The 18,191-nt window shown below is 43.1% G+C and overlaps 1 protein-coding gene across 5 annotated transcripts in view; it reads left to right on the plus strand.

Moving 5' to 3' along the window:
- Positions 1–18,191, plus strand: part of large1 (LARGE xylosyl- and glucuronyltransferase 1) — a 405,419-nt gene that overhangs the window by 270,088 nt on the left and 117,140 nt on the right. For all 5 annotated transcript variants that reach the window (XM_073058955.1, XM_073058959.1, XM_073058957.1 and 2 more), the window contains exon 7: positions 6,623–6,727. In XM_073058955.1, coding sequence (XP_072915056.1) covers positions 6,623–6,727 — 105 coding nt within the window. The remainder of the gene's footprint in view (positions 1–6,622; positions 6,728–18,191) is intronic.

An 18,191-nucleotide genomic window follows, 5' to 3' on the forward strand; every position in this document is an offset into this window, starting at 1 on the left:
TATAGTGAGAGAAACTGCCTTCAACAATGCCCTCCCCTGCCCCCACTCTGAAGAGTCCATTCCAGATTCCAGCTACACCCGGGCTGAAAAGAATTTCCCCTCCAATCTTCTCTAAACCTTTTGCCTTAAATCACTTCCTTCCACTTTTGGACACCTCTGTCACAGGTTTTCTGTGCCCTGGCACTTTTTTCCAGTGGTTCCTCCACTGCCTCCTCCACACCAAACAAAACGTAAGACTATAACTCATAGGAGAAGAATTAGGCTGTTCAGCCATCTCGTCTGTTCTGCCTTTCAATCATGGCTGATGTATTATCCCTATTATCTCCCACATCTCTATTCTCCTGCTTCTGCCCATAACCTTTGATGCCTTTCCTGATCAAGAACCTATCAACCTCCACATAAATATACCAAATAGCTCGGCACCTACAGCTGTCAGCGCAATGAATTCCTCAAATCCACCACCATCTGCCTTCTCGTCTCTATTCTAAAGAATATGTATTCTGAGGTTGTGCTCTCTGGTCCTAGACGCTCCCATTATTGGAAACATCCTCTCACCATCTACTCTATCTAGGCCTTTCAATTTTTGATAGTTTTCCATTCTTCTACCACAGGCCCAAAGCCATCAAATACTCTTCATAGAACATAGAAATTTACAACACATTACTGGCCCTTCAGCCCACAATGGTGTGCTGACCATGTAACCTACTCTAGAGACTGCCTAGACTTTCCCTAGCAGGGGTGTCAAACTCATTTTAGGTCACGGGCCGGATTGAGCAAAATGCAGCTTCATGCGGGCCGGATCAGCCGGACGCGTGCAAACGCAGCTTTCGTTGCCTCCGTTTTTTCAGCCTGCTCTCATGTGTCTCAGTCTCTGCTATAACTACAAAGTGTTTCACTTTACAAATTCCGTTTCTTATGAAGAAGACTGCCGAATAAACACTAAAAACCCTGAAAACCTGGTACCTGAATAAACTCAGCATTAGCCATATCATACGCCACAGGCACTTCGATTACTGGGGCCAGCTTTAATAGTAATTAGATATTATCTCGCGGGCCAAAGATAATTCCACCGCGGGCCGGATTTGGCCCGTGGGCCTTGAGTTTGACATATATGCCCTAGAGCATAGCCCTCTATTTTTCTAAGCTCCATTAACCTATCTAAGAGGCTCTTAAAAGACTCTGTTGTATCAGTTTCCACCACCACCGCTGGCAGTGCATTCCATGTACTTACCACTCTGTGTGGAAAAACTTACCCGTGACATCCCACTGGTACCTATTTCCAAGCACCTGAAAACTATGCCCCCTCATGTTTGCCATGTTAGCCCTGTGAAAAAGCCTCTGGCTATCCACACGATCAATCCCCCTCATCATTTTATACAACTCTTATCAGGTCACCTCTCATCCTCTGTCACTCCTAGGAGAAAAGGCCAAGTACACTCGACCCATTCTCATAAGTTGTGCCCTCCAATCCGGGCAACATCCTTGTAAATCTCCTCTGCACTCTCTCGTATGTTAATCCTTTCATCACTCGCCTGATCTCTACATTCTCGACTGCTCAGTCACAGAACGGTCCACGACTGATCTGCGACTGGAGCAAGCACTAAAGTGTTATGTTTGTACATACATAAAGTAGCCAAAAGAAAAGCACGGAGCTGGAGATACCTCAAGTACATTTAGTTTCTCTTGTAGGGCGTGCATTTACGATGTGGTGCAATGACACACATAACACAACTACTCTGTAGACATCCATGGCATAGCAAATTTAAAATTATCCCATTGAGGCTGAAGGATTTAATCACTGTGGGGGATTTCTTACTCATGAGGGATAACATCTTTTCTGTGGGGGGGGGGGGTTACTCTGCTTGGCAGGTGAGACTGTGAAACAATTTCTTGTTCTGTGGCCTCCGTCATGGTGGTTGTAGGAACTGACTCTGGGACTATCTTGGCAGAGGGTTTTGATTTACTTTCAGTACTGGGTTGATGGTGACCTTGAAATAACCACAAATCCTGACAGGCCCATTCTTCCTGGTTACTAAGACCACTGGTGTTGCCCATAGGCTCCACTCCAACTTGGAAAGAATAGCGTCAGCCTCCATGCAATCTAGCTCACTGATTATTTCATCATAGATGCTATAGGAAACTGGATGGACTTTGTAAAACTTGGTGTGGCATTTTCATGTCACACTGTTTTCCCTTTCCATGTTTGAGTTTCCAATGCCATCCTTGAACACTGCTGTGACATCATTCAGTGCCTTCCTTAATTCACTATCAGTTTACTCGGATCAAAATTCCCTCAGGAGTTATCTTTTCTCCAGTACAAATTTTAGTTGGATATCTACAGGCTTCAGTTCAGTATCTTTGAAGCACCATTCAAAATTATTTTGTGGAATGACCGAAGCAGCCAAGCTGGCATTCAATACCATTTTAATTACAGTTGGCCCTCCTTATCCGTGGATTCAACCAACTGCGGATCGGGAAAACCTGAAAGTTCTCTCTCCAACACTCGTTGTTTGAGCATGTACAGACTATTTTTCTTGTCATTTTTCCCTAAACAATACAGTATAACAACTATTTACATAGCATTTACATTGTATTAAGTATTATAAGTAATCTAGAGATGACTTAAAAGTACAGGCAGTCTCCGGGTTTTAGCGTCAGTTAGTCAAACATTTTTCTTAGTGTATAGTACATATTTTACATTTCTATGCTTATAAAATGGTTAAGAAACATACGTATTTCAATAATTAAACCACTGCATTGCTTAGTAATACTTGTAGCTCTCATCGGGGCAGGGCCTTTCACATGCTCCATTAAAATTGTTCTGATCGTTGACTGACTGTAGCCTAACACTTTTCCAATGACCGATGGCGTTTCACCTCTTTCCAATCGCTTTATTACTTCTCTGGCTGCTGTTTCCATTGATACAACAATTTCAACTGCTCTTTTAAATGTTCCTGATAATATAGAATTTAGAACTAGGGTCTACTGTTTATAGAATAAAAAGGGTCATACATTTAAGTCAGATAAGATGAATAATTGTCTTTCAGAGGGTTGTGAATCTTTGAAACTCTCTCCTTCAAAGGGTGTTTGAAGCAGAGTCTTTAATCTTTTAAAAGCAGTGGTCTGTTCAAGAGTCTGCGGACAGCTTCTATTCTGCTGTTATCAGACACTTGATTGGATCTCTTGTGCAAAAAAAAAATGAACTCTCTACCTCACAGCCTTCTTCATTATGATCTTGCACTTTATGGTTTACCTGAACTGCACTTTCTCTGTAGCAGTTACACTTTATTCTGCATTGTTATTGCTTTACCTTGTTTAGTAAAAGATGTGCAAGATGATCTGAGACATAGATTGAGTGGATAATCAGGGACTTTTACCCAGAGCCATCAGGGACTTTTACCCAGAGCCAAAATGGCTAATACAGTGGGGTATAATTATAAGAAGATTGGAGGAAAGTGTGTACAGGTTGGATGTCAGAGGTGAGTTCTTCACACAAGGAATGGTGAGTGCATGGAACACCCTATTAAGTGTGGGGGTAGATGTAGATAGGCACATGGATGGATAGAAAAAGTGAGGACTATGTAGAAGGGAAGGGTTAGGTTGTTCTAGAGTAGGTTAAATGCTTGGCACAACATCGAAGGCCGAAGGGCCTGTACCATGCTGGAATATTCTACAGTGGTACTAGAAAGTTTGTGAACACTGTAGTATTTTCTCTATTTCTGCACAAATATGGCCTAAAATGTGATCAGATCTTTACACAAGTCCTAAAACTAGATAAAGATAACCAAATTAAATAAATAACACAAAAAACATACTTGTTCATTTAGTGAGAAAAATGATCCAATATTATGTATTTGTTGGGGAAAAATACGGGAACCTTTGCTTCTTGTAGCTGGTGTGACCCCCTTGTACAGCAATAACTTGTAACTTGATCAATCCTGCACATCGGCTTGGAGGAATTTTAAGCTATTCTTCCTTACAAAACTGCCTCAGCTCTGGGTTGTTGATAGGCTTCCTTGCATGAACTGCTTGCTCAGGTCCCTCCATAACATTTCTATAGGATTAAGGTCAGAACTTTGACCCTGCCATTCTAAAACACAAATTTCCCTCTTTTTAAACCATTCTGCTGTTGATTTACTCTTGTCTTTCAGATCATTGTCTTGTTGCATTGCTCAACTTCTATTAAGCTTCTCAGGGGACGGGCTGCTACCCCGTGAAATGTCTTGACGCAATTTTGAATTAATTGTTCCCTTGACAATTGCAAACTGTCCAGGCCCTGAGACAGCAAAGCAGTCCCAAACTATGATGCTCCATCCACCAAGCTTCACAGTTGGGATTAGGTTTCAGTGTTGGTGTGCAGTGCCTTTTCCCTCCAAACATAGTCAGGTGCATTTCGCCAAATGTTCAACTTCTGTCTCATCTGTCCACGGAACATTGTCCCCGAAGCATTGCAGAACATCTAGGTGGTCTTTTGCAAAGTTGAGATGTGCAGCAATGTTTGTTTTGGAGAGTTGTGGTTTCTTCTGTGGTGTCCTTCCAAGAACACCATTCTTGTTCAGTGATTTTCTTACAGTGGACACATGAACAGAGCCTTCAGCAAGTTCTAGAGATTTCTGCAGGTCTTTTACCCTTGGGTTCTTTTTCGCCTCCTTCAGCACTGCACTTTGTGCTCTTGGTGTGATCTTTGCAAGATGCCCACTCCTAGGGAGAGTAGAAATAGTACTGAACTTCCTCCATTTGTAGACATTTTCTCTTACTGTGGACTGATGAACACTCAGGTCTTTAGAAATGCTTTTGTAGCCTTTTCCAACTTCACGCATCTCTACAATTCTTCTTCTAAGATCCTCTGAAAGCTGTTTTGATCGAGGCTTGGTGCACAAACAGATCTTTCCTGAGAAGGGCAGGGTCTGTCAGTAACCTGACTTTGGGTATGTTTTTTTTTTGGGCAGGGCACCTCTACAATCCACACCTCCAATCACAACTCATTGATTGGAGTGTGATTTGTCGAAGGCAGCACCCCAGAGGTTCACATACTTTTTCCAACAAATACATGTAATATTGGTTCAATTTTCCTCAATAAATAAATGAACCGGTATAGTGTTTTTTGTGTTATTTATTTAATTAATTGGGCTCTCTTTAACTAGTTTTAGGACTTGCGTGAAGATTTTATCACATTTTGCATCATGTTTATGCAGAAATAGAGTTTATAAACAGGGTTTACAAACTTTCTAGCACCACCGTTTGTTCTATGTATTTCAATAGTCACTGTAGTTATCTGTATGAACAGTATGCAAGATAAAGCTTTTCACTGTGTCTTGGTACATGTGACAATAATGAACCAATAACAATGAAAATAAGCGCAGCCAGGGATATGAAGCTGATGTAACAATTGGACAAGCCAAGAATTGGTTTATTATTGTCATATGTGCTGAGGTACAGTTGAAAAACTTGTCTTGCATACTCTGTCCATGCAAAATCAAATGGTTGTGGTACAGTGTAGAGCAATTAGTAGAAGTGATGGGTGGGTCTGTAGGGAGCAGCCTGCAGTGAGTCTCCTCACTCTGGTGCCAGCCTGATCATGAACAATGGAGTAGAACTGGGCATCTGAGTGGCATCTACAACCTCACCCATCAATAACCAGGGCACAGTCATCGACCAGATCAGAGCGCTGCTCAGTTATACGTAGAAGCTGATAAAGGTGACAGTGGCATAATGGAACAGCCATGACTGCTGGCTGTGGAGAGCTCATCCAGGCAGCAAAGGACTGACCAGTTCGACGCCGCTGAAAGAGAAAAATGGCTTGCATTTATGTTGTACCATTCTCTGCTGGGCACAGACCAGGTCTTTGAGGGACACTGCCTCAGCATCACGTGTTCTTGAAGGGCACTTTTCCCTAGAAAGATAAAAGGACCTGGGACAGGATGGTTTCACAGATGTAGAGCTGTGGCCTCACAGCATCAGTAATTTGAGTTCAAATCTAACCTCCAGTGCTGTCTGTGTGGAATTTGCACGCCCTTGCAGTGACTGTGTCAGTTATCTCCCAAATGCCATTGTTGTGTATGTTTGTGGGATAATTAGCTTCTGTGAATTGATTCTAACGTGTGAGTGAGTAGTTCAGTCTGGTGGGTGTTGGGAGCGTGGGGAGATTGTGGATATTAGAATCATTGGGTGTTTGATGTTCAGCAGAGTTTCAATGAGCCAAAGGAACTGTTTCCATGCCTGTGACTACGACTATAAATCCTCATTGATGTCTAAACCCCATGTGCTCCTGTGTGTGTGAATGCGTAGATAGAGTGTTGAGCATCTTAGTGGAGATCTCTCAACCTCGTTTTTGATTCCTCCTCTTAGCTGTGTTGTGTGATCAGAGCTCGAGGCATCATCTGGGCAATTGTCCTCGGTGCCAAACCTCAACCAAAATTACCACCGTCATCTCTATGGATCTGGCTTTATCAAAGTTAATTTGATGCAATACCCAAAACTCGATTTCTTTGCTGTTTCATCTTGCAAAGGAATCTTTGGGATTCTATGGGATAATACGTGGGTGACCTTGCATGGAATAAAGAGATTGTTTGTCGTAGATGTGTGGCGCAGGGTAACGTTTCTTCGGTTGCTTTGTTCACAGGACAGCAGGTTCTTGGTTTGGTGGAGAATCAGAGTGATTGGTACCTTGGGAACTTGTGGAAGAACCACAGACCTTGGCCAGCATTGAGTCGAGGATACAACACAGGTACGTGTGCCGTCAGCTGCTAGATTATATACACTTTCCTCCCTTCGTTGTAAAGTGCTCAGGGCAATTTCCTAACCTGTTTCTAACTGAAACTAATGGCATCTTTCACCTCTGTGGATCTAACCCTTCAGGAGCAGAAACTGGGGTGACATCAAGTTCCCTAACTAATCTAGTGCCATGAAATGGGCCCCATTGTTAAATAGATCCCTGAGTTTGTACCCAGTGCCCTCCAAATGATAGAGAAACATCTTTGATTGCCTTCCCATCAAAAACACAAAGATTGAAATCAATCTGTGAATTTGAGAAAACTTTTTTTTAAACATTAAGTAGAAATCTAGTTCAGGCCATGCTAATTTTAGAAAGTCAATATTGGGCTTCATGATTATTATCCTAGATTCCTCTTTAGCAGTTTAAGAGAACAAACGAAGATGGAAAATTAAGACTAAAAATGTCCTTTCGATGACTTAATGTGTGAGCCTCTGGTCAGGAAGCACAAAGGCAATGACAAGCAGTAAAGTCCAACAAGAGGCAGTGTGATAACTAGCTGAATAATCCGCTTTGGGGATATTTATCCAGGGCCCAGTAGGAAGCTCCCCCCCCCCCCCCCCCCCCCGCTGTTATTTGACGTAGTGCCTTGGAATTTTTTGCGTCCAACCGGCAAGGAAGATGGAATCCCATTTTAAGCCTGATCAAATGGTGTGTGTAACACCAAATACAGCATCTTCTGCTTTAACTTATACAACTGTTTTAACGCAACTATAGCCAAAGTTGGGACCTAGCTTTACGTAGAAAGCTATTGTGAGGAGATGCGTATTAAGAAAACAATTGACGAGGAAATGGACAGTGGAGGGAAAGAGTTTGAGAAATTAGGATCAATATTCCTCAAGGTACTGTTCGCATTGGTGGGACAAAGGGAGAAGGTGCTGAGTGAAAAGGAAGGACTGGGGGAGCAGAGAATTGCTGGTTTGGGACTCGGAGAAACACATGGTGCTAGTTAATTGAGAATAATAGGTTTTAAAAGAAATGCATTGAGAGACCACATGCAAGAGCAACCAGCTCTGCTAGCGTCAGAAAAGACCCACCAATACGTCACAGAGTTAAACTGAACGAACTGCACTCACCCTGACCAAACAAGGTTCTGACGATATTCTCCACAACCCCTATCCACACCAAACTCTATATACCAAGACTAGAATCCAGTGCAAACCTTCAAAAAGTTGCTGCTGGTTTTGTCTGTGTCACCAAGTGAAGTTTGTAGCATTCAACTGTTAGAACAAAGCTGGCTGCCTTCATGATAATTTGATACTAGTTCAGTTGCAAGATCTATCGATTAACGCTGATCACAAACCAGATGGCTAATTTATCTGTTACCCAAATACACACCTTACAGAACCATACATTCTTAACTTATATTCTGCCTTTTACTAGTATAGGCTTGATGTTCAGAACTTGTTGCTCTGACCTTGCAGGGAAAATCAGGGTTACTGAGAAATCTCAGCGTTATCTCTGCAAAACAAAATTGGAGTGACATAAAGCTGCTATATACACTCAGTGCCCTCTCTGTTACATCTATATGCTTGATCCGCACCTATACACCTGTTTGTCAATGCAAATATCTAAACAGCCAATCGTGTGTGGCAGCAGCTCAATGCATAACAGCATGCAGACATGGTCAGGAGGTCCACTTGTTCAGACCAAACATCAGAATGGCGGAAGAAATGGAATCTAAGTGACCTTGACTGTGGAATGATTGTTGGTGCCGGACAGGGTGGTCTGTGACCTCAAAACTGCAGATCTCCTGAGATTTTCATGTACGGCAGCCTCTAAGAGTTTACAGAGAATAACATTCAGTGAACAGCAGTTCTGTGGGTGAAAATGCCTTGTCGGAGGAGAATGGGCAGACTGGTTCAAACTGACTGGGAGGTGACAGCAACTCAACTAACCATGCGTTAAAACAGCGATGTGCATAAGAACATCTCTGAATACTCAACCTTGAAGTGAATGGGCTCCAGCAGCAGAAGACAACACTGGACTCACACCTGTAACTAATAAAGAAGCCATTGAATATGTATTTGGTTCCTCAATGAGTTGGCATCCATAAGAAAGTCAGGTCCTATTTTTTTTACTTTTGGATGGTTCTTTCATTAATTTAATTATAAAAAGGCAAGAAACGTTGGCAGCTTAGTGGTGTAGCCCTTAGTACAGCTGTCTCACTGCTCCAGGGATTCGGGTTCGATACTGACTATGGTTGCTGTGGGGTGGATTTTGCAAACTCTTCCTGGGACTGTGTGGGCTTAATCAAGATGCTGTAGTTTCTTTTACACCCCAATTAATGTGTTTGTACATTAATTATTTAAGTTCAAAGGTTCATTTAATATCAGAGAATGTATGTTCTCCGATGTAGTGTCTTTTAAGAGACTCTTGGATAGGTACATGGAGCTTAGAAAAATAAAGGGCTATGTGCTAGGGAAATTCTAGGCAGTTTCTACGGTAGTTTACATGGTTAGCACAAGATTGTGGGCCGAAGGGCTTGTAATGTGCTGTAGATTTTTGTTTCTGTGTATACAGTATCCAGCCAGAAATTCGTACTCTTCCCAGGCATCCACAAAACAAGAGTGAATGATAGAAGCATTGAAGCCCTGTCTACTGCAAATTGCCTGTAGTACAGGTAGATAAGTTTAAGATGAGATTTCATAGCAATCCAAGAGATAATTATTTTTTTACACAGAGGATGGCGGGTACATGGAATGAACTGCTAGAGAAAGTGATTAAGGCAAGTGCAATAACATTTTAAAGATATTTGGACAGGTACGTGGAAAAGATGGGTTTAGTGGGATATGAGTCAGATGTGGACAACTAACTTTGTATGTTTGCCTCCATTTTGAGAGGGATGGAACTTGAAAGCTAGGATATACTGTTGAGGTTTTGTAAGGTGGTCAGACTGCATTCAGAATATTGTCATAGTCACATTACAGCACAGAACCAGGTCCTTTGGCCCATCTAGTCCATGCCAGATTATTATGCTGACCAGATCACGGACTCAGCTCCATTTACTTGTCTTTTGCCCATAACTCTTAATTCTCTTGATATGCCACAATCTAACTGTGTCTTAAATATATTTTAATGAGATGACCTCTACTGCTTCCCTGGGCTGAGAATTCCACAGATTCACTTTTCTGTGGGAAAAGCAGTTTTTCCTCATCTCCATCCTCAATCTATTCCCCTGAATCCTGAGGCTATGTCCCCTGGTTCTTATACAGAGGAGATGATCATGAAAGATCCTAGGGATAGAAGTTGTGATGTTTGAGGAGCATATGGACCTATATATGGACTTTTGAAGGATGAGGTAAGATCTCATCAAAATCTACTAGATAATGAAATGTCTGTATAGAATGGATGTAGAAAAGATGGTCACTATTAGTAGGTGAGTTTAAGATATAAGGGTACAGCCTCAGAATAAAGGGTCATCCCTTTTAGAATTGAGATGAGGAGGAATTTCTTCTGGCAGAAGGTGATGAATTTGTTGAATCCATTGGCACAGAGGGCTCTGGAAGCCAAGTTATTGGGTGTAATTAAGGCAGGGAATGGTAGGTTCTTGATTGGTGAGGTGGTTAAGAGTTGTGAGGACAAGGCAGGGGAATGCATTTGAGGGGAAAAAAGCCATGGTTGAATGGTGGAGCAGATTTGATGAGCGAAATGGTCTGATTCTGCTCCATTGTTTATAGTCTTATGACATATTGGTCAATATGAAGGAACTGGGCCAAAGGACCTGTTTCTGTTCTGTATTATTGTAAACCAGGGGAGACTTGATAGGCATGTTGGGGAGAATAACTTGCAGGAGCAGAGGGAGTTTGGATTAGTTATTATAAATTACTCCTAGGGTAGGTGGGTAACAAGGTTACAGGGAAAGAGAGAGGGAAAACAAGTTACAGGGAAATAATTAATTGGGGAATGGAGCAGACAATGTTGGTCTCCAAGGAGCCTGCATGCTCCCAGTGGGCTGAATGGCCTTCTCCTGTGTCACAATGATAGAAATGGAAGAGGAGATTAGATGATATTTTAGAGCTGCTGCAATTGCAGAATCTGTTGCTGATGTATATTGTCATCAAGCTGCTCCTTTTAGTTTACAGGGGAGGAAAGGGAGCGACAGAAGAAATTAACAGCAATTTCTATTCACCAAAAGCAACAACAGGCAGTAAACAATGAGATGCACATCAAGCATTGAACCAATAAATCATTCTTGATGGATGGTTATAGACCCAGAGCATCATGAAAGTCTAAGTAGCAGACGGGATGGATTTGGAAAGATGAGGATTTTTTTTCTCTTTAACTGTTTTTGTTTCTGTCTTTTTGATAAAAGACCATTAGTGGAGTTTTCTTTGAGATCTGGAAATGACTATTAGGTAGGAAAGCGGCGAGTTACCCTGCAATATTCTGAATTCCTGGAAATTCATGGGAAAATAAAATGCATGTGCAAATCGGGCAGAATTCATCTTACACAGTGCATGAAAGGGTTAATGCATGAAAAGGGTGGAAGTGTATTGAAGAAACTGGGGAATTTTTGGTGGGCAGATGAATAAGTGGGAGAAGAAAGGGAGCATAATCAAATGTGCTTCTTCTCACAGTGACTTTACTAATTAAAGAGGATCAAAGGATAAAGGATAAAGCCAAGAATCAGCAGTTAGCATGGAAAGGTTTTTAAGGAAAGGTATTTAATCAGCCTTTACCTAAAAAGTCAATTAAAACAATGACTCTGATGTGTCAACCTTAACTAGCATTATAACCACACTCAGTAAAGCTTCGTCATCCATTTAAGATTTATTTTTCAAAAGTGAATAATTTCCATTAAATCTAAAATTCCTAATCCAATTATTGTCCCAAGTAATATTATAGTTGGCACATTGGCACTGAAGGTGGTACAGCTGGCTCATAGCTCCAGGAAACTGGGTTCGATTCTGATCTCCAGCATGGTTAGTATGGGGTTCTCCTGTTGCAGGGGTTCACTCTCTTCCACATACTGAATTAACAACTGTAATGATAACTAATATTATTATTAATAACTAGTATTGTAGGGGAATGGTAGGAGAATTGGTGGTGGGGTGGTGATTTCAATACTGAGAAAATATATAAGATGGAGAAATCAAGTAGTGGAATAGGGTTGCTATAAGACTAGGCATACTTGGGGCAAATGGGTCTCATTATTGTAAGGAAATTGAGGAATCTCTTCCTCTTCCCCCAGAGCCCTGGTCATTTCATGACTACACTTGTGGAATGGCAAGGATGAAGATAGAGTTTGGGCAGACTAACACCCCATTGCTTGGAATGTAGGAGACTGGAGGGGTGGCTTATGCAGAGGTGCATAAAATCTTGAGGGCCAGAGATAGGGTGAGTGCACACAGTCTTCTTTCCAGGGAAAGGGAATCAAAAACTCAAGGGCTCAGGTTTGTTAGAAGGGTGAGATGTAAAAGGGACCTGAGGGGTAACTTTACGCAGAGGGTGCTGGGTTGCTGGAATGAGCTGCCAAGGCGAGAAAGTTGAGGGAGTGGGCTGGTATGTGTAGAGCAGGGATAACCAACCTGATGTCCACGGACTCCTCAGTTAATGGTTAATGGCATAAAAAAGGTGGGAAACCCTGGTTTAGAGGGATATGGGTCAAATGTAGGAAAATGGGACTAGATTAGTTGGACATCTTGGTTGGTGTGGATGAGTTGTCTCTATGCTGTATCCTCCTATGTCCTAATGAAAGCTGAGGGGTATATAGAGTTCAGAGTACCTATATAAAACGGTCTGTCACACACTCCTCTTCAGGTGGAGAGCTAATTCACTGGCGGTCATCCCCAGAGGCCTTTCTCACATCTGTTATGTCACTTACAGCTCAGTCAGAAGGGCTATTGTCTCTGAGCCCAAAGATGTTGATTCAGGACCTGTGTTCATAAACCAAGGCTTAATTCACAGCGCTGAAATGCGCGAGTTAAATCTGGTGCCCTCTTCTGTCACAAGAAAGTCACAAGATTGGGCTATCTAATCACTAACAAGTTGCAGCTTGTAGAGACTCGATGCATGCAAATTGAATGTTGTATTTCCACCACTCCCACAGAGGCTTCACTCTAATGTCCTTCCAGGACTGTAAAAGTTTGGAGTGATTTCAGAACTTTTCAGAACATTGTTTTGTGTGTGGACATATAAAAAATTAAGCCATGTAATCTGGTTTTGTTCACCTGTCATTTGTCCTGCCCCATTTATGGCCTCTCTTGGTGAATGTATCTCCATTCCTACACTTCTGTCACTCCGAACCTTCATTCCTTGGAGACCATCACTAATCCCATACCTTTGCCCACACCTCTGTTTACCCTGGCTGTTTATGTGGGGTTATTTTCTGATCTCATTGAAGCCTGTGATATTATGGAAGGCCTAGATAGAATGGACCTGGAGAAGATGTTTCCATTACTAGTAGAGCCTAGGAACAGAGGGCCCAGCCTCAGAATACAAGACTACCCCTTAGAAGATAGATAAATAAATACTTTATTGATCCCAAAGGAAATTAGTGTCAAAGTAGCATTACAAGTGAAAAGAAATACAAATATTAGAAAGGAAGTAAGGAAGAATAAAAAATAAGTTACCTCAAACAGTCTAACAGGAGGGGGTCATCACTTCCCCGGCTATAGGTTAACTCATTACAGAGCCTAATGGCCAAGAGTAAGAATGACCTCATATTTCGCTCTTTGGAGCAGTGCAGTTGTCTTACTCTATTACTAAAAGTGCTCCTCTGTTCAGCTAAGGTGGCATACAGAGGGTGAGAAACATTGTGCAGCATTGCCAGGATTTTCCATAGGGTCCTTTGTTCTACCACAGCCTCCAGTGTGTCCAGTTTGACTCCTCTAACAGAGCCCAACTTTCTGATCAGCTTATTGAGCCTGTAATGATGCCACTGCCCCAGCACACCACAGAACAGAGATGAGGGTGGGTTTCTGTAACCAGAGGGTGCTGTATCAGTGGAATTCATTGCCACTGATGGCTGTGGTTGCCAAGTCATAGGATGTATTTGAAGCAGAGGTTGTTAGGTTCTGGAAAGATTATGGGGAGAAGCAGGATAATGGGTGAGATGAAAACAGCCAGGCGATGTCTGAGCAGACTTGATGGGCTGAATGACCAAATTCTGCTGCCATGTCTTATCGTCTAAGTCAAAAGACATCTGGAAATTGCATCCTTGTGTTGCCATAAAGCCAACACCACCAGCTAAGAGCTCCTCCTGTTCTCCCGGCTTGCCTATAACAAGCTCTAGTCTGCCTTGCGTACTGAATCCCAGATAACCTGGTGCTATTCCCAGCAAGTCTCGTGGACCGGTGCTGATTTTATTTTCGGAACAGTCGATGGCCGGATTATACAGGTGCCTGCAGCCTTGCCTTGAACTCAGAGTTTGATCAGTTGTGGCTGAGTCACAGATCAAACGATCTTTTTGCAGTCAGAGCTCTAAGAGAGAGCTTCAAAGGTTTACACTGCTAAACAAGAGCACAATCAATCAAATCTGGCCTCTCAGCTGCACGGTAACGAAGATGTTTGAATCTCAACGTCTTCAACAACTGGAGACTTTGCAATGCAAACAAGGCTTGCTTTGGTTACCCAGGTTGCAGAAGACACCAGCCCCTCAGCATTCAATGAACTAAGCAGCAAGGAATTAAGTACTCCAGCGTCACTGGTTTTGCAATGATGGTATGCGTGATTGCACCAAGGGGATTGCGTGTGTCTTGCTGAAGACTGGAACTGGGTCAGATTTTTACAATGTGATTTAGAGAAGGAGGAAGGGAAGGGATGATACTGGGGCTTTTCCCCGTTGGCAGGCCTTGGCAACACAAGGGGCATCTTTTTTAATCTGCTGACAGCAGTGACAGAAGGCAGAAGCGTTCAATAATGCTGCTTTCATGCTTCTCCTTTTCTGCTCTCCGGAGACAGAGAGGTTAACTTCCCAGCTTCTCCCAGTCGCTGTCAACTGTCAGTTTGAATAGACTTGGATGGACAAGATGCATGTTGTCACGGTGACGAATGGAGCTGCGCTCCGGCACCCAAGGTGCCTGCAGCTTGCCCTCCACCGCTCAGTCAGCTGTGGAGTCTTCTGGGAAAAGCAGCCTGCTGTTGATTAATTTAGCCGTCTTCAGTTTGGCATGCTGCAGTTTTACTTGAGCTGTGAGCTCTGGGAGAAGTCCGTTCAGTCCAAGGCGTCTATCCAGAGTCAGCGCTGTGTAGCAGCATCTTCTCACCTGCTTCACCTTGTCCGCAAGTCCTTGTGTTCCTTTTTTATTGCCCTAAATTCCCTTTAAGATCATTAATGCCATAAAGTGAGCCATGTGATGCCCAAGTTTCCCAATTTAACCCATCTAAAGAGGTTTCTTCTGACTTCTTTATTAGTGACTATCCACCATTTATATCTCCTTCTAAATGGACGCACTGCCTCTGCTGGATCAGGTCACACCTCAGCATTTTAGGAACTAGGAGTAGGAGTAAGCCACCTGGCCTGTCGAGCCTGCTTCATCAATCCAGAAGATCATGGCTGATTTGGCCCGAGACTCAGCTCCACCTACCTGCCTTTTCCCCATAAACTTTAATTCCCCCGCTATGCAAAAATCTGACTGTGTCTTAAACATATTTAATGAGGTAACCTCTGAAGATGGACTGGAGAACCAATCCATCTTCTCTGAGCTGTGCCATCCCAGAACATAGACCATCAGGACAGGAACAGCCCCTTAGGCCCACGCTTTTTTGCTGAACCAATTAAGCTAATGACGCCTAATTAAACTAGTCCTTCTGCCAGTATGTGTGGTCCATGTCCCACAATTCTCTGCACCTTCTTCAGCTTCCTCCTTACTTTAAACTCTCCCTTTAGCTTGCTTATGCTGTGACCAGGACACAACATGTGGACTAACCAAACCTCAATATTGGTATTGTTTGAATATTCTCACATGTACCAAGATTCAGTGTAAACCTTGCATTATTACATACTGTTCAGACAAAGTAATGAGGTATTGAGGTCGAACAAGGTAGAGTTCAGGTAAACAATAAAATACAAGTTAGATTGTGAGGACAAGAACCCATCTTATCATACTAGGAAGCCATTTAATACTCTTATAAAAGCGGGATAAATGCCGTCCTTAAGCTTGGTGGTCCATGCTTTCAGGCATGAACAAAAATTATTTATTTTTGTGCTTGCACAATTTATTTGCTTTTGCACATTGTTTGCCAGTCTCTATAAATTTTTTGTAAATATCATTGTATTTCTTTATTTTCCTGTAAATGCCTGCAAAAAAATGAATCTCAAGGTAGCATTTAGTGGCATAAATGTCCTTTAATAATCAATGACTGATAAAGGTAAGGATGGACAGGAGCATGTCAATTTTGTTTTGTTCAGGGTGAATGAAAAGGCTGTTTGTCATAACAACTGCCTCAAGCATCTTTCCCCAGTGACAACCTCGCCCTCCCACTCACACTCTGCCTCCCCTCTCCCCCAACATCCCCCTCCCTCCTGGAGTCTTCCTGCCTCCTTCCTCATCCTTCTGCTCCTGCCTTTCAGATTCTTGGAATCAGGTTTATTATCACTAAACGCGGACCACTCTAATCTTGTTATTTTGCAGCCGCAGGATTGTGTAAAGGCATTACAAAATAAAGGTTAGTCCAAAAGTAAAGAAATACATTGGTGGTGTTGGTGGGTTTATGGACCATTCAACAATCTGATGGCAGAGGGGGTGATGATGCTTCAAAATCATTGAGTGTGGGTCTTCAGGCTGCAGTAGTAACAAGAGGGAGGGATGTCCCAGATGGTGAGGGTCCTTAACGATGGATGCCACGCTGAGGCATCGCGACTTGAAGATGTCCTTGGTTTTGGGGAGGCTCATGTCTGTGATGGAGTTGACTGAGTCTGCAGTCACTGCACACTGGAGCCTCCACACCGGGCTCTGATGCAACCAGACAGAATGCTGTCCACTGCACACCTTACACGACAGTTGGTGACGTGCCGGGTCTTCTCAGACTCCTGATATTGCTGTGCCTTCTTCCTGATTGCGTCAATGAGTTGCCTGAGATGCCAATGCCCAGGAACTCGAAGCTGCTCACCCTTTCGACCCCCTTGACGAGGACTGGTGTGTGATCTCCTGACTTTCCCCATCTTGAAGACCACAGTCAATTTCTTGGCCTTCCTGAGTCCGGGCATCTCTTTGGACGTTCAGTGGAGAGGGTGCAATCTTGGCCCGAGGTTTAGCCAAACATCTCAGCGCTCTGCAGCTCAGTGTAGTAGCTGCTCTCACAAGGTCGGGGACCTGCTCTGCCCGGTGTGCCTTTCACTGTCACACCCGTGTGTATGGCCACGTTGTTCACAGGTGCAACCACCCCCTGCTGCACAGTTGGGTGAGCTGTGCAGTCTCAAGCAGCGGTGCTGCAAGACTGCTGCTCGGAGGTGCTCATTGTGTGAGCCGTGGTCATAGTAACGAGAGCAGAGTTCCTTTTCACCTCTGTAGGCAGAGGATTGACTCACTGGCTTGCATTCTTTTCTATTCATTCATTGGGTTTGACTGTTCACCCAAACACATTTTACACAGAGTGGTGTGGTGGGAGCATGTGGGATCGATCCTGCGAGATAGCACTAGCAAGACACAGCACCATTTTGCACAAAACAACAAACTATTCTTCTAAGTCTACTTTTTCTGGTCTACAGTCACCGCAATCTACAGCAGGTCATTTCCCCTTTGGGAGATGCTATCTGTGCGACCTGGCGTTTTTGAGGTATCCTGAAGGATTCAGCGAACAGGACTCCCGAGAATGCAGTTCACACTGGCCATTAATAGGGCTGGATTGAAACTTTGTGCCGGATTAATGCGGCGGGGCCCGGGTGCAAAAAAACAAACTGATTGAAGCTCTGACCTAGATTAAAAAGATTAAGGCTTCGAGGCCAGGACTGAAGGATGAACTGGTGTTAAGCTCACGACTCCTGCTCGTCTCAGAGCTGCACTGACTCTGTATTCAAAGTATTATTTGTTTACTTTTTTTGTCTACACAGTTCCCCACACATTGGAAGTTTGACAGTTCTGGATTTTTTGTGGATTTTATTGTGTCTCTGTCTTTGTTTTGTGGCTGCCTGCTTGAAGATGAATCTCAAGGTTGTGTATGGTGCATAAACTTAGATAATAAATGTACTTTGAACTTTGGAATGCACTGCCAGTAGTGATAGAGGTAGAAGCAGATGAAGTAAGGATATTTAAGAGAGTCTTGGATAGGTACATAGATGACAGAAAAATGGAGGGCTATGAGGAAGGGTAGGATTCATTTGATCCTGGAGAAGATTAAAAGGTCAGCACAATATCATGGGACAAAGGGCGCGTACTGTGTTGTCAGGTTCTTTGTAAATCTCCAGGGCCTGGTTAAATGCAACTTGCTGCTTGGATTAGAGAGCATGCCTTATGAGGATAGGTCGAGAGAGCTA

This window comes from Hemitrygon akajei, chromosome 10 (genome assembly GCF_048418815.1).
Source record: "Hemitrygon akajei chromosome 10, sHemAka1.3, whole genome shotgun sequence".
In the NCBI taxonomy this organism is placed as follows: Eukaryota; Metazoa; Chordata; class Chondrichthyes; order Myliobatiformes; family Dasyatidae; genus Hemitrygon; species Hemitrygon akajei.